The 14,964-nt window shown below is 38.1% G+C and overlaps 1 protein-coding gene across 1 annotated transcript in view; it reads right to left on the reverse strand.

Moving 5' to 3' along the window:
• The window catches only part of dhx36 (DEAH (Asp-Glu-Ala-His) box polypeptide 36), a 47,009-nt gene extending 42,663 nt beyond the window's left edge, over positions 1–4,346 (reverse strand). Inside the window, exons 1-2 of the mRNA XM_038293505.1 lie at positions 3,784–4,346; positions 115–272 (exon numbers count right to left, since the gene is read on the reverse strand). Coding sequence (XP_038149433.1) covers positions 115–272; positions 3,784–4,041 — 416 coding nt within the window. The 5' untranslated portion in view covers positions 4,042–4,346. The remainder of the gene's footprint in view (positions 1–114; positions 273–3,783) is intronic.
• Between the last annotated feature and the right edge of the window lie 10,618 nt (positions 4,347–14,964).

A 14,964-nucleotide genomic window follows, 5' to 3' on the forward strand; every position in this document is an offset into this window, starting at 1 on the left:
CATGGGGATAAGACACAACATCAGCTTCAAACACTCTGACAACTTTTTACTTCGTACATCCTTTCATATTGCAGGTTTGAAAGAACACTGTTTTAAGTTGAAAACGGTTCTCACCAGTGACTGCTACTGCTGGCAGCTGTCTGCCAGTTGTCAGACATGGAGGAATATCCGTCTCTGCTGGATCTACCAGGGTCCGGCTGGTCGCTCTGGACAGAGTTAAGCAGCTTGGTGATGTGCTCTTGTCTGGCTTCATCCATATGGACCACTGCCCTCTGTATACATGATTTTAAAAGAGAAAAAAATATTTATTATCTTGCTAGAGCAGTGTTCACCAAAACATTCTGCTTTACGTGTGGAATTGTCTAATTGTCAGTGTGTAACACTGCACCAATCAGCTATAATAGTAGAACTAAGTGCAAGAAAACTACATACCGTAGCTGTGTTTCACCAACCTACTTTTAAGAAGCTGCTTGGATGTTACTTTGAAGACTGTTGCCCACATAAACAGGTTTTCTAATGGAATCTGCAGGGAGCAAATCTAATCCAGTTTGAAAGCCAACCCATGAGCAAGGTTTTGCCCACATTTTTAAGTTGACAAATTCTTTGCTCTGAACCTCTTTTAGGTTAATTTCCCTAACTTAACTGTTAAAGTTCAGTTATGATAGCAAAGTTTCAGTTAAAACACTGCTGGAGGAGACGTTTGGATCAGCAAAATAAAAATAAAAGTGATGCATAAAAGCCTTATGTTTATTTCTTAGCTCTTTGTAGCAAAGAAACAAACACACGACTAAAAGCAGTGCCTTTGCATCATTTAAAAAGGGCGCCTGCTAAAGCCTTTCATTTTTTTCTTTGGCAAATGGTTTTCACTTTCTTTTATTTCAATCAAGTAATGTTTAGTCCAAGTAACCAACCACGTGTAAAAACAGCTTTCTAATGCTCAATTAACTCCTAATAACTGTTAACTGACTTGCATTTAGTACCAATGTTTTTTGACTATCTGATATTGCTTGTGTTCTTTCGGCTGCTCTTATATTTAGGGGTCAGCAAAGCAAGTCATTACTATCTGCTCACTCCTTAACCAACTGGGATTCTTTATAGATGTTGGAGATCAGCCTGTTTTTTAGGGCTGCAACAACGAATCGATAAAATCTATAAAAATCGATTTTTAAAAGCGGTGGCAACGAATTTTATCATCGATTAGTTGTGTCGGGCGATTAATGCGTCATCCGCGGCCGCCGTCATCACATCCACTTGACTGAAATGGGGGAAGAAAAAAAAATACGGCAGAGCGAGTCAGCGCCGCAGGTGCAGTGTTGCCAACTCAGCGACTTTTCAGACCCCTCCAGCGACTATTTTTCAAAAAAGCGACTAGCGACAAATCTGGCGACTTTTTACGGTGTCACTGGCGGCTTTTGGAGACTCTTACGTGAAAGCATGTATCGTTCCTACTCTGACGTGGGGCGCCTCCCCCATCCCAACCCCGTTCTCCCTCCTCCCGCAGGAGTCCCTCTCAGCGCTGCAGTCGGAGCCGCAGTGAGTTTACCCTCAGCGTCCAGACTGCAAATGAAGCTTGCATGCGCCGGGATTGACGGCGCAAATTGATCACAATAATTAAAATAGCCTGAGCTTTGTAAAGTGAAAAAAGTCGTAACATGCAACTTTCGTCAAAACAAATTAACATGGCACGGAACCACCTTGTTTGTTTCGTTTTAAAGTGGGGAAACGTAACGTTAGTTTCTCAGGTAGCTCATCTGACGCTTTCCTTACCGTGTTAGTAGGTTACAGACAGTGATAAGGTTGGCTACTTATTTTACTTTTAATTTCATTTGAATTAGCTTAAGCAGCGTTTATATTTACTTTATAAATAAATTAACTTGCAAATTATGAGGGCAAGGCTTTTAAAGTTTAAATCTTCTGGCAAAGATAAAGTAAAGAAGATCCTGCAATTTATGGAAGTAAAGCAGAATAAAATCCAGCAAGATCAGTAATTTGTCAATTAATTATATGCCACATTCCCATGTAAATATCCGTCTTTGGAGGATGTGTTTTTTAGCACCCCTAGTTCTCTCATTTTTATTCCAAATACAATTTATAATTTGAATCACAGGGCTATTTTTGTCTCTATGGTTAAGTATTTTCTCAAGTAGCAACTTTACCTGCTATACTTTCCTATCTTAAAAGGCAGAACTCTTCTAGTCTAAAAAAAACTAAATTGTTGAAATGGGGGGACCTATTGTTTGAACCCCTTAGGGGCTTTAAAAAACAAAAATTTCTTTTTTTGCGCTTTATGAAACAAACTACCCTATATTTTGTGGATGTACAGCTACATTTCTCATGTAAGTTTGCGTAGTTTTAACACAAACATATATTTTTCATATTGCACCAGTACAGTTAATGAGCAACCTGTACTTGTGTGCTTGTTTGTTCTGTCTAAAATGTTTATTTTGGAATAAAGAGGTTAATATAAAAAATATTTTTTGTCCGATTCATCGATTAATCGAAAAAATAATCGGCCGATTCATCGATTTTTAAAATAATCGTTAGTTGCAGCCCTACTGTTTTTTCCAGTGTAGTCCTGTTTCTTTGACTGTAACTGGCTGGATGTTCTCTCTTCATCTTCTTAAATGGGAGTTGGCTCAGAGCTTGCCAGCCTGGCTGTGTGTTTCCTGGATGGGGCCACCTTTTACAGCTGCTTTTTGTATATCTGCTTCTGTCTCCTTGAACCCCAGTCGGCCTCGGCAGATGGCCGCTCACACTGAGTCTGGTTCTGCTGGAGGTTTCTTCCTGTTAAAAGGGAGTTCTTCCTCTCCACTGTCGCTACAAGCATGCTTATGTGAGGGATTGCATCCGAGTCAATTAGTCGATGCAATCAACTGGTTTTCCTCAGATAGAAAACTTTGAATCAATTTGACTGTATGATCTGGTCAACTGTAAAGTGACTTGAGATGACATGTGTGATGAATTGGCACTATATAAATAAACTGAATTGAAATTGAATTAACCCAGGTGCCCTGCATTAGAGGCAAAAAAAAGAAACAAGACAGTCTAAAGAGGCAAATAGTTTCTTTTGTCAGCATATTCCAGTACTTCAGTTAAAAAGCTTCTGTAATTTTGTATACTAATAAAAACAAACCTTGGAAAACACCTAACTTATTGGTTCATTTTTGGATTTTTGTCACAGGTAGCCAGTCAAAAATACACAACAGAGGCAAAAATACTGAATGTACATTAATAATGTAACCTGTATGAATAACACCCTCTCTTCATTGTGGTAGCTTTAGTGTGCACAATGGGAGAGTTGTGGGAAAAATAGGAAAACCCAATGCTTTGGGTGTATTTTTAAAGGTCCAAACTGTGAGGGGTACAATACTGGGTCAAGAATTTCTTTAAAATTGCTCTTTTATGGTAAAACGTGCAGCCAAGATGAATTTTTGCAAGTGGGTGGCAAAGGATGACAAGTTCTCTGATGGCTGAAGAGGTTAATGATCTGATAGAAACTGTGCTTTATAGTTTGACCAGTGGAATTGTCCAATAATCTCATAGGATTCTAATCATTTGGGTTTTCCCTTAATTTAATTTCACTTTGTGTAAACATTAAGCTCAACATGAACTTAAAAAGGCAAATCCAAACAGTAACAACCGAATCACCTTTAGCATGAAAAAAAATCAACCTAATGACACAAAGATATGATAGATAATTTGATTAACATGTTCTCAGAACTGGATGCTCAGTGACAGAGAGTAGGGAAAATGTAAAAAATGTGGACAACTAGCAGCACATACCGATCTGCGGTCAGCTTGTTTCCTCCTAACGGCTCCATACCGAGCGTACCAAAGACCGATCTCCCGGCCCCTCAGGTGTGGAGGCGGTCGGTCATTCTGACCCTCTGAGTCCTGGTCAAAGTTGGAACCGTTTCCTCTCGCACCTCTGCCGCAACCTCCTCCTCTTCTCTCCAGCCTCTCTCTGCTCCCATCCCTGTACCCTCTACCTCCTCTCCTGCTTCTTCTTCCTCCCCCTCCACCTTCGTACCGATAACTCATAACGCCGTTAGGAAGAAAACGCTCTCAATATAAAACCTTTGACTGCTATGAAACATATATCATTTACTTGGCTTGGATTCAGAAGCACACACCGGCTGAATCAGTAAATTTCAAACAGAAACTCAAGTTTCGACACCAGACCGTTATAGCAACCAGCTAAATGCCCTCTGGTATTTGACTATTTGCAAAAAGAATGTGAACGGCTCAAAATAAAGCGACTTCCGACCGTAAATAAACAAAACGCAAAGGAAAACAACTGCAGTCGGCTGATTTTTTTTCCGTCCGGTGTGTCGCGTATGAGTGACGTAAAGATTAGCAGGCGCCATTTGTTGACGTAGGCTCGCGCTGTCTTGCATTTCATTACACAGAAACCCATTAAAAGTGACTCGTTTTTAAACGTCAGTGACATTGTAATTTTTCTACGCATTACAATACTTATTTCAATGGGTATTTTGGTAATTAGACGTAATGTGTAGTAAGGGAAAATAATTATTATTTCATTTTTTGTCTTGATAGATAGTTGGAATTACTATGTTGGTTTATTAAAACACAAAAAAATAAATAAATAAAAAAACACCAAGAACATTAAATAACTTGAAAACAGAACATTGTCTCGCAAAGTACTTAAGAACTTCTGCAGCTGCAGTTCTTTCTTTTATTAATGGTTCAGCTCTGTTCCCAGGCAGGCAGGATTTGGATGACACTTGCACCCTCAACAATTCTATCTATCCTTGCAGGTTATATATGCATTGGTCTTTAATGTTGAAATTCATTAATGTTAAGGATAAAGAAATTTACTTCAACACATGTCATCTCAAGGTATTTTACAAAAACAAATAAGCCCTTAATACAGGCAAGAAAAAATGTCTAAGTTAAGCCAGATAATTCCATGCAGTCGCTGATTCAAATATATTTTCTGTTAGTGAAGGTAATTGTAAACTAGCTCCATAGGTGTCTTTGTGTAGGAAAAATGATAAGCAGATACACTCTGAGCCAGTTTCCTGGTCAAAACTGTCAGCAGTAAGCACATAGCAATACCTAGGAGAAAAATAAAACACTTGTAATATTCTGATGACATTATATATGTATATATATATATATATATATATATATATATATATATATATATATATATATATATATATATATATATATAATTTACTTTTTATACTGAAAGTTGAAACTTTGCAAGAATGTGTGTTTTCTGTTGAGAAAACATAATAATACAAACCAATTACAGACGGTGAGTGGGACACCTTCTTCCAGTCTTAGGCGCTGCAGCCTCCACATCACACAGGGAGACAGCTGACCAGAATGCTCTCTGTGCTGCTTCTGTAGAAGGTGGTGAGGATGGGTGGGGGCAGGTGGGCTCTCCTCATCCTCTGCAGGAAGCACATGTGCTTCTGTGCCCTTTTGACCAGTGAGGTGCTGTTTACAGTCCAGGTGAGGTTGTCTGTGATGTTCATCCCCAGGAATTTGGTGCTGCTGAACACCTCTACAGCTGAGCTGTTGATCAGCAGTGGAGCGTGGTTAGGCCGATTATTCCTGAAGTCGACAATGATCTATTTCGTCTTCTCCACATTCAGGATCAGGCTGTTGTCTCTTTTATACATAAACTGTTAGGCTTCGCAGCATTCGATGCAGGGCCAGCAGTTTCTGTAACAGCTATCCCCCCGCTGCCATAAGGTTGTTAAACTGTTGAAAACCCTAAGAAGTCACAAATTGAGACACTGCATCACACTGATAACATTATTCTGACACTACCTGGTGAATCTTTAATCTGCCACTGATGACATTGGCCAGACACACCTGGATTGATCAATCTGTCCAATAACGAAAGACAGGAATCAAAGGAGCTGGCTGAAGTTCATGAAGGAGTGCAGTCGGGCATATAACCCATTATGTCAGAGTTGGTCTTCCAGAGTGATTCTGGTTTTCTCAGCATTAAGGCTGCCTGAATGCTCACCTCTGTTGCATTCATGGTACATAGGAAATAACATACAAAAGCATATCCTTCTGTTAATTTACCAGAAAAATACGTTTTAGACCTAGTATGGGTATCTGTCTCAAGGAGCAAAACTGGAAGTTGGTTTCACAGGATAAAAGCCTGGTAACTAAAACATCTGCCATCAATTTCACTTTCTGAAATTCTATAATGCTAATAAACCTTAAGATTAAGAACAAAGCTCTCATGGGAACATTACAAGCAGTCAAATCTCAATATAAAATGGAGCTTCTTTGTTTAAGGTTTTGTACGTGAGAAGGAGACTTATATATATTCTGGATTTAACAGGGAGCCAAAGAAGGGAAGCTAAAGTAGGAGAAATATAATCTTGATATTAAATTTTCATTGTAACTCAGGCCGCAGAACTCTACATTTGGATCAGCTGAAGGCTTTTAAACAGGATTTAACTGACTTCCTGATTGTAAAGAATTATAATAGCCCAACTTTAAAGTAACAAGACTAGTTTTTCACTGTCATTCCTTAACAGGACATTTCTCCTTTTTGGAATATTCCAGAAATGACAGATGTACTTATTCGAAACCTGTTTTATATTGCATTTAAATGACAACTCCTGATAAAATATAACACCAAGAATTTTAACGGCACCATCAAAGGCCAATTTTCATGAAGACAAAGTGACTGCACTGGCAAGTAGTAACGGTCACCTGGGAATGTCTGGCAGAGCCCTGTGAGTCAGGGACTTTTAGAAGGGCTTCTCTCAGATTGTGGGGAAGGCTGGGAAAATGTCAAAATGGCGACCTGTCCAGGGTGTACAATGCCTCTTACGATAGACTGCCAGAGATAAGAGATCGGCTCCACTGCGACCCTGATAGAATAAGCGGGAGAAGATAGATAGATAGATAGATAGATAGATAGATAGATAGATAGATAGATAGATAGATAGATAGATAGATAGATAGATAGATAGATAGATAGATAGATAGATAGATAGATAGATAGATAGATAGATAGATAGATAGATAGATAGATAGATAGATAGATAGATAGATAGATAGATAGATAGATAGATAGATAGATAGATAGATAGATAGATAGATAGATAGATAGATAGATAGATAGATAGATAGATAGATAGATAGATAGAATAAAGATGCACTTATTTATTAACATTTGACATTAGTAACATAAAAAGACTAAAACTAAGATAATTTTAATTTTGTTCTGGTGATGAAAAAAACAAAAACATTACAAGCATATTTTTTCCATTATGGGTGTACTTTTATATTGTAATAAAAACTTCCTCTCTTGATTCATTTATGTGACTGAAGTGTTTTATGTCTTTTGAAAATTATTAAAAATAGAAACAGTTATGGTGCTTTTGTAATCACGGAGAGCACCTAAAACCCTATAACTATAAGGCTCATTTAGTCATTTCCTCACATATTCACACACTTATTTGCAAATTGATGATTCCTGCAAGACTCAACTCGGGCAAAAAAGTCAACAAAAGCAGAAGCTGGTCAAAAACAATTAGAGCGAAATAGCTTAGCAGCTAGGCAAGGTAGAACAACAGGCTGGAACGCTTGACACAAGTGACAAAGACGAACTGGGAAAGAAAGCTGCAGGGGGAGAGGTTTAAATAGGTAAGGTAATTGACAGGAAGACCCCTGTGAGTAGGGTCAGGGAGGCTGATTAAAGGGGAATCCCAGGAAGTGAAGAAGTCTGAAATCAAAACAGAAATTAATGCACCAAAATAAAACAGGAAGTTAAAGAAAACAACTGAGCCAGACACAAAATGACAAAAGGAAAAGAAAAAAAACCTAATCAGTTGAGCTGCATGTGGCAGTTGTCAAGGCCTGCAATAAGTTAAAAGTGGCACCCTGATTGTTATTTTTTCCCACCATTTTTGAGGTACAATATTTTTTTTACCATTTTGAATAATAAAAAATAAAAACCGCCAAGAAATCTGCCTTTACTGGGATTGATAATTGTGAGAGGAAAACACACAAAGCCATAATTAAAATACTTTAAAACTTAAATGACATAATTACATTGGCTACTGTTTTTACACCTTTGAAACATGGGGTGCTAGTTATTCTTGGTAACACTGTGGTTATAGTTATTCCTGAGGCTGGTCCCAAAGAACATTTGGAAGAATTCCTGCAGGTGACAAAGGTTTGCTAAAGTTTTGTAGGGTTTTAGCAACATGTGAGTTATTAAACCTGAGCTATAGTGCACTGAAACAGGAGTGAAATAATTGTTCTTGCAATTACAAATCTGAAAGATGTGTTGTAAAATTATATTTCACCCCTTTTCCTTTTTCATAAGCCATTTGAACTGACTATCCTCAGAAGTCAGCTAATTACTCAACAGAATCTAGCTTGGTGTTACTTGCTCTCATATAGATTAGAGATTAAGTTATTCTCTGAAAGGCTCAGAGTTTTGTCAGATATTAAAAAAAATATATATGATAGAGACTGAAATTGTGTACTTCAACTTCCATGCAAAGGATTTGATTTAAAAAAAACATACTTGGTGTGAGAATGTGCGGTCCTTTATGTAAACATATATTTTGGAGAAGGGGAAATTGGTCACACAGCTGGTGAATGCACAATGCGCTTTCAGTAAAACAACTGGTAAAGAATGCAGCCACAACAAAGAGTGTAGAGTTTGGGTGAGGATGAAGGTGATTCTCTGAAAAGTTTTTGAGAATATTACCAGTTATTTATGGGCAATGTAAAGCAACACTCAAAACTGAGCTGCACAGAGAAGCTCTCAGCCACACTGTCTCAAAAAAGTGTGAGATACAAATGTGGCATGAAAATGTGTGGTGTTTCCTGCAAACTCTGACCCATTCGTACAGGTACACATATTTTGGAGAGAAGGGGAAATAGGCAACACAAAAGGAGAAAGAGCTGAGGAACCAAAGCCAGATTGCATCACAAATCTTCTCAGTCATTTAATTTAACTTCATATGAAATTTTAATCATAGATCAACTTTATCAGACACTGCAGTATGACATATGCTGGCAATGAAAGGACTGGAAATGGACAGGATTTTTGATTGTGTACCCCATTTTGGAGTATGTACACTTTTAGTATGGATTTCATGCATTTTTTATAAATGAAACCATAAGAAACTAAGAAAAACAGATTAGAGATGGAAGATGTTTAATGCAGGGATAATTTATACATGTCATGATCTCGGCACTGATGTCTGGTCTGATTACTCATTTCACACACCTGTTTAGCTCCACCCAGTTCTCATTATCTGCTTATCTGATCCACCTGCATTAGTCTCTATTTAACCAACATTCAGACCAGTCATCAGTGCCTGATTATTTTCGAGTCGTAAATGAGAATTACTCTAGCGTTCCTGTGTCCGGATTACCTGATCCTGACCTGTTCTGCCTCCCTACCTCTGAGCCTACCTGTTACTGTCTGATCTGTTTGCCTGATCTGTCATCTGACTCCTACCAGATCTCTGCCTGTTTGTGTACCTGGAACTGTGACCCAAGTCCATCCTGGATTCTCCTTCTGCACCTCATCAGATCTCTGATCTCCTGGCTCTGACAACCGAGCATGTTTTTGACACCGGCTTTAGCTTTGCCCTCTGGATTATCCTGCCTATCCACATCTGCTTGGCTCTGATATCCTGTCTGTCCTCCGACCACAGATACATCAGCATCTGGGACTTTCTGTGAGGTGCCCTCTGCATCATGTTTGGAACCGGCTGGCTGGAACCATCCTCACCCTCTGTGCTTGGATTGAAATATAAGACCAGGTTAGTGACTAATACATTCGTGATTATCCACTTTCAGAAAGACGTGGTCAGTGACCTGCTGTCTCCACCCACAGAGGTTCCTGCCCTTAGAACCCTTGTTCAGTCTTAAATGAACATTTTGAGAAATCTGTCTGTTCGCTTTGAATACTGGATCATTCTGTTCTGAGCCTGACAACTGTCATGATGGGTACACTAAGGTTGACCCAAATATGCAGAACACCACTAGACGGACACAGGAGTAAAAGTTAACAAGTTTATTTGTTCACAAGCACACTGATTTGACTGGTTCAGGTTCGGGCCTGGAAACTGGTTCACCGGAGTCTGCGTGAGAGACAGTTCAGTTAGCGTTGCACTTTGGGGCTTGCGTTCTTGATTGTTACTGATTGTACCTTGAGGGTTCTTGTAGATAACTTTGAGAGGGTCACTGTTGGATCTGGAGAGGGGTTGATCAGCAGAGTCCGCTAGCTGCTTCAGCGTCTTACTTCTAGATCTGAGCAGACCTTGGCTTTGGGTTTTCCAGCTCTTAGTCCTGAGCTGCATGAAAGTTCACTGAGGTTCTTCAGGTTTGGCTCTGAGGGTCGGCTCGGCAGGTTAGCTCTTCCTGAGCTCCACAGAGGAGAAACTGGTTTCCTGGAAGACAGAGACAAGGGTTAGAATCCAGGCTGGATTCAGAGTCACAAAGATTCACTGAGAGTCTAGGCTTAGGCGCTGACCAACTGGATCAACACTGCGGCGTTGAGGCAAGGTCTGAAGACAGCTTATGAAGTGGATCCTCTGATGATCTGATGGGCTGCAGCTGTGCAGAGGGCTCACTCAGGAGGATCCACGGCGGACTCTGCTGGAGAAAGGTGGAACTTCTCCAGCTCCCAACAACAACATTAAGTGACTCAAGCTTCGAAAATCAGACAGTACAATTTTTAATCCATCATCTGAATGAATTGAGTGTCAAAAGAGGCATCATAAAAAACAGACTAAGAGGTCAATGTAATTTCAGAAGATGTAAAGCTTAGTTGATGAATTGTCATCCACTGCACAAATCCCTCAACTTAAAAAGTGGAAAAAAAAAATTTGTCAAAAATTGGAAAAAAAAAACTTTTCATTGGACTGATTGTATCTTGTAAAATAAAAACAAATTTTTAATTAAAATGCAGAACAGAGCAAACATTTGGGAGTGACAAGCAGTCCTGCTTTATCCATATAAAAAAATAAAAGATCACATTTGAAACTCTTGTAGGCATGAGTACAGAACCAAAATAAATGGTTAAAACAATTCTGTTCTAAATTTTCTTTTAGAGTTATCTTTTTTGGGGTCCTCTAAATGTAATGCCACCACTCAACGGATGAAACACAATTCCTATTTATCTTGTTTGGACTTCCTTTTTAATGAACAGTTCTTTGAAACCAAAAAAAAATAAATCATCATCAACGAGTGCACTTTCATCACCAAAACACTTCTGCCCAGAGCTGTCATGATGGGTTTTAAAGGACAAGGCTTATCCAGTGGATCGGGAGGTTTTCCTAGCGGAGAACAAAGACAAAGGCAAGGCTTAGACTCAGAGAGAAAAGGCCAAGGTTAGACTCAGCTAATCTCGGTAAGGCTAGAGTACCCAATACTGGCAAACACTCTGGCGTCGAGGTGGTGACAGTCCACAGCTCAAGTACTCCTCTGGTAATGACCCAACAAGCCGCAGGTGTGCAGGGAGGCCCAACGAGAACAGGGCACAGGCCTGGTGGTGGGGAGAGGAAAAAACACAGGAAAAAAACCCACACAAACTGGAACCCTAACAAGAATATGAGGGCTCCTAGGAGAGAACCTAAAAACTGAGTTTCACACTTGAGTTTGAAGAAACAAAAGCTGCCTCTTAAGGCTTTTATGTCAGAAGAATGTGGAAGTTATTAACACTGATTAATACTGCAGAATCAAAAGGACCAACAAGCATTTATTTTTTTTTATAAATAAGTCCAAATGTCTCGCGGAGCGGATAAAGGTTTTAGTGTCACTTAAGTACACAGAGAGACAGCTTAAATGTCCCAATAGAGATGGGGCATCATATTTTGGAAATTGGCGTCTATTAATTTGACAGTATTGTAGATGAAAAAGAAGGGAAACAACTCCAAACAGACCCTTACAGAATGGAACTGATTTTTAAAGAAATCATTGTTATAAAACTTTACGTTGAAACTGCTGGCAATGTTTGTATATACCGGTATTTATCAAAATTGTCTTTCAGTCTCCCTTTTCATAATCCAGTATTACCAATTCCATCAACAGAACCATATCCATGTTTGCCCCAGACAGTGAAACTCTTTCTGTGGTATATTTGTCCTTGGCTGATACATGCTGGCTCACACTTTAAATGTCACGCTTTCCAGAAGCTCATGGCTATCTGTGCATGTTCTCACAAAAATGCAATTCTGGAAATATTTTTCACATTTAATAAGGGTCTGAAATGACTTTTCAATCCTCCTGTAAAATAGGTGTTATTAGGTAATTTTTGTTGATCAGTGAGGAGATCCACAATACTGTCACTCAAATCTCTTTCATTTTGAGTTGCACAATTCAAATGCTATTATTTGACACGTATGCATGCCCTACTGTCCTTTACAACTCCATTGCATTCAGTTTGGGGGCAGATTTTACAATTTTTCATGTTATTTATCTGGTTTGCATTTTTTCTAAAAGCAAGTGCATTTTTTGAGCCAAATTTAAATTGCTTCAGAAATAATATCCCTAAACACTGTTCATAGACCAAACAGATAATCCAAGAGATTTTCTTAAGCTTTCTTTATTAATAACATTTCAGGAAGAATCACAATGCCTTTTTTTGCTGTTGTCTTAAGTTATTCTTCAGCCCTGGTCTTCAAGACCCACTGTCCTGAAATCTTCAGATGCTCCTCTGCTCCAGCACAGCTGAAAATAAGGATGGCTTTACCTCCTCAGCAGCCATTAATGGCTGCATAGGCCCTTTAACTGAGTAGTATTTTATACTGACATTGTTCTGATGATCTCAGATGGTAACGTGTTATGAAAAACAAGAAACCTCTAAGGAGCAGTTTTTTATGTCATGTGTATTTCAAGAAAAGAACAATGTTTCTACTGTGAGACATGGAGGAGCCTCTGCTATGTTCTGGGCTTGTTTTGCATCTTTCTGCTTTGCTGGCAAAGAGTGTCTTGAATCTCTGTAGGGTACAAGCAAATCTTAAATCTCTAAAGGCCTTTTATAGAGAAATGTGCTGCTCAGTGTCAGAAAGCTTGATCTCATTCGCAGGACGTGGGTCTTGCAACAGGTTAATGACCCAAACTACACAACTAAAAACACCAAAGATTGACCAAGAGGAAAACATTGGACTCTTCTGGCTACCAAGCATTTTGTCCACAAGTATAAAATACTCTTCTCTACTTCAATTGAACGTTTCACTTTAAGCATGCTTTTCTCAACCAGATTAATTTGAAACTCTTAAAATTTTAAAAGTAACAAGTCTATTCATACCTTTAAACAAACTTGTTAATACATAGCAAACAGCCTGCCCTTTCTCAAGTTATTGATGTTTTTAGAAAATAATGTGCAAGTAGCCAACTATTAATGTCTCTGCTGGTTAGAAGAAACAAATTATAGCTTTGAAAGGAGCCATTTTGGAAGGAAAGCCATTTAGGTAACTACTGAGACACTGCAGGAGAAAAGTATCCAAAGGGCCAGCTGAAAAATTTAATCCAAGAGATGCCTTTTGAGTGCCAGAGAGGTTGCGCAAACAAGTGATATGAAAGGAGCAAGGCCTTTTTCATTTGTTGTGAGACTCTACAGTAGCCTCAGAGCCGTTGCAGATATAAACTTCACTTTGTTTTCATACCGCCACACTAACAATGGTTTTAATCAAAATTTGTAATAAGATAATATCATTAAATTAAAGGCCTCAGTATGCAAGGTTTTCCCTCATTTGGTCTAAGCACTAAATATTCAGTAATGCCATATGTGTTTGTGAAATAACTGTCACTGAAAATACAGTCATTGAAAAGCTGCAATCAAGAAGAAAAAAGAAGCGTGGGTTATGACAATAATGAAAACTGATTGTAGGGTATTGCTAATAGGCAGTGAAAACATTTAAAGTTTGTATGTATTCAAACTAACACACAAAAAGACTGTCATTGTTATAATACCAGGTAATTTTCAAATTTATATCAGATTTAGGACATTATGAATGAATAAATTTAAGTTGAGCTTTTTTGCAAAAAAAAACAAAAAAAAAAAACACGTTTTACTCATTGATATCAAAGCTTGTAAGGGCATAATACAAAACTTTTAGCTGTAATGATGTGGAAACTATACAAAGTATCTCAGAGATGCTAAAAACAATTAACAGCACACGTTACAATTTTTATATATAAAAGGTTTTAAAAAAATATTTAGCATCTTCCTTCCTCTTTTTCCATTCTCATTTTCTTCTCATAGCTTAAGTTTGATTTTAAAATGGTGAGCATTCACTTCCATTCCTGCATTGTCGATCAGATTCTAGGTTCCACCACAGTAGCACAGCATATCTTAGACAGATTAATCAAATAATGAACTGTCAGAAAGTAATAAGCTTTTTATGTTTTTTTTAGGTATATATTACTTTTCTCTTATTTACATATTCTGTTTGACTTTTGACATGCATGTTTGGTGAATGCATGGACTGAAAAGCCAACTCAGTTGTCCACTGAAACTAGAGAACTGTTTTATTATAAATCTTAGATGAAACGATTGGTAAAGAGAAAAAGTTTCACATTAAACTGTATGGATTTGCTGTGCAATACTAAAAATAAGCTTGCAGGTCTTATTTCATTATAAATAGCAGATCCCGCATATTATTTGAGACTATTTCAATTAAATTCAATGCAATAAAAAAACTTGATTAATTTATTGATTGACTTTATTGAAGTGAAATGTTCTCTTGACTCATAAGCCATGTTTCCAATCACCTTAAAATAAAATTTTTAAGCGAACTTTCAAATCTTCGACAAAAAGGAAATGCAAATTTGCTGTTTCTATTTGGCTTGAAGGAAATTATTAAAGTAGCTCAAAGCATCCCATATCGTCATCCTTATTAGTTCCTTACGCATTGCTGTTGTGAACAGGATGTAGAGGCTGTGATCTAGCACTGACTATAGATCAGTAATGGACAAAAGTTTTAATAA

The sequence above is a fragment of the Cyprinodon tularosa genome, unplaced genomic scaffold, assembly GCF_016077235.1.
Source record: "Cyprinodon tularosa strain WSP-4 unplaced genomic scaffold, ASM1607723v1 ctg327, whole genome shotgun sequence".
NCBI classification, from domain to species: domain Eukaryota; kingdom Metazoa; phylum Chordata; class Actinopteri; order Cyprinodontiformes; family Cyprinodontidae; genus Cyprinodon; species Cyprinodon tularosa.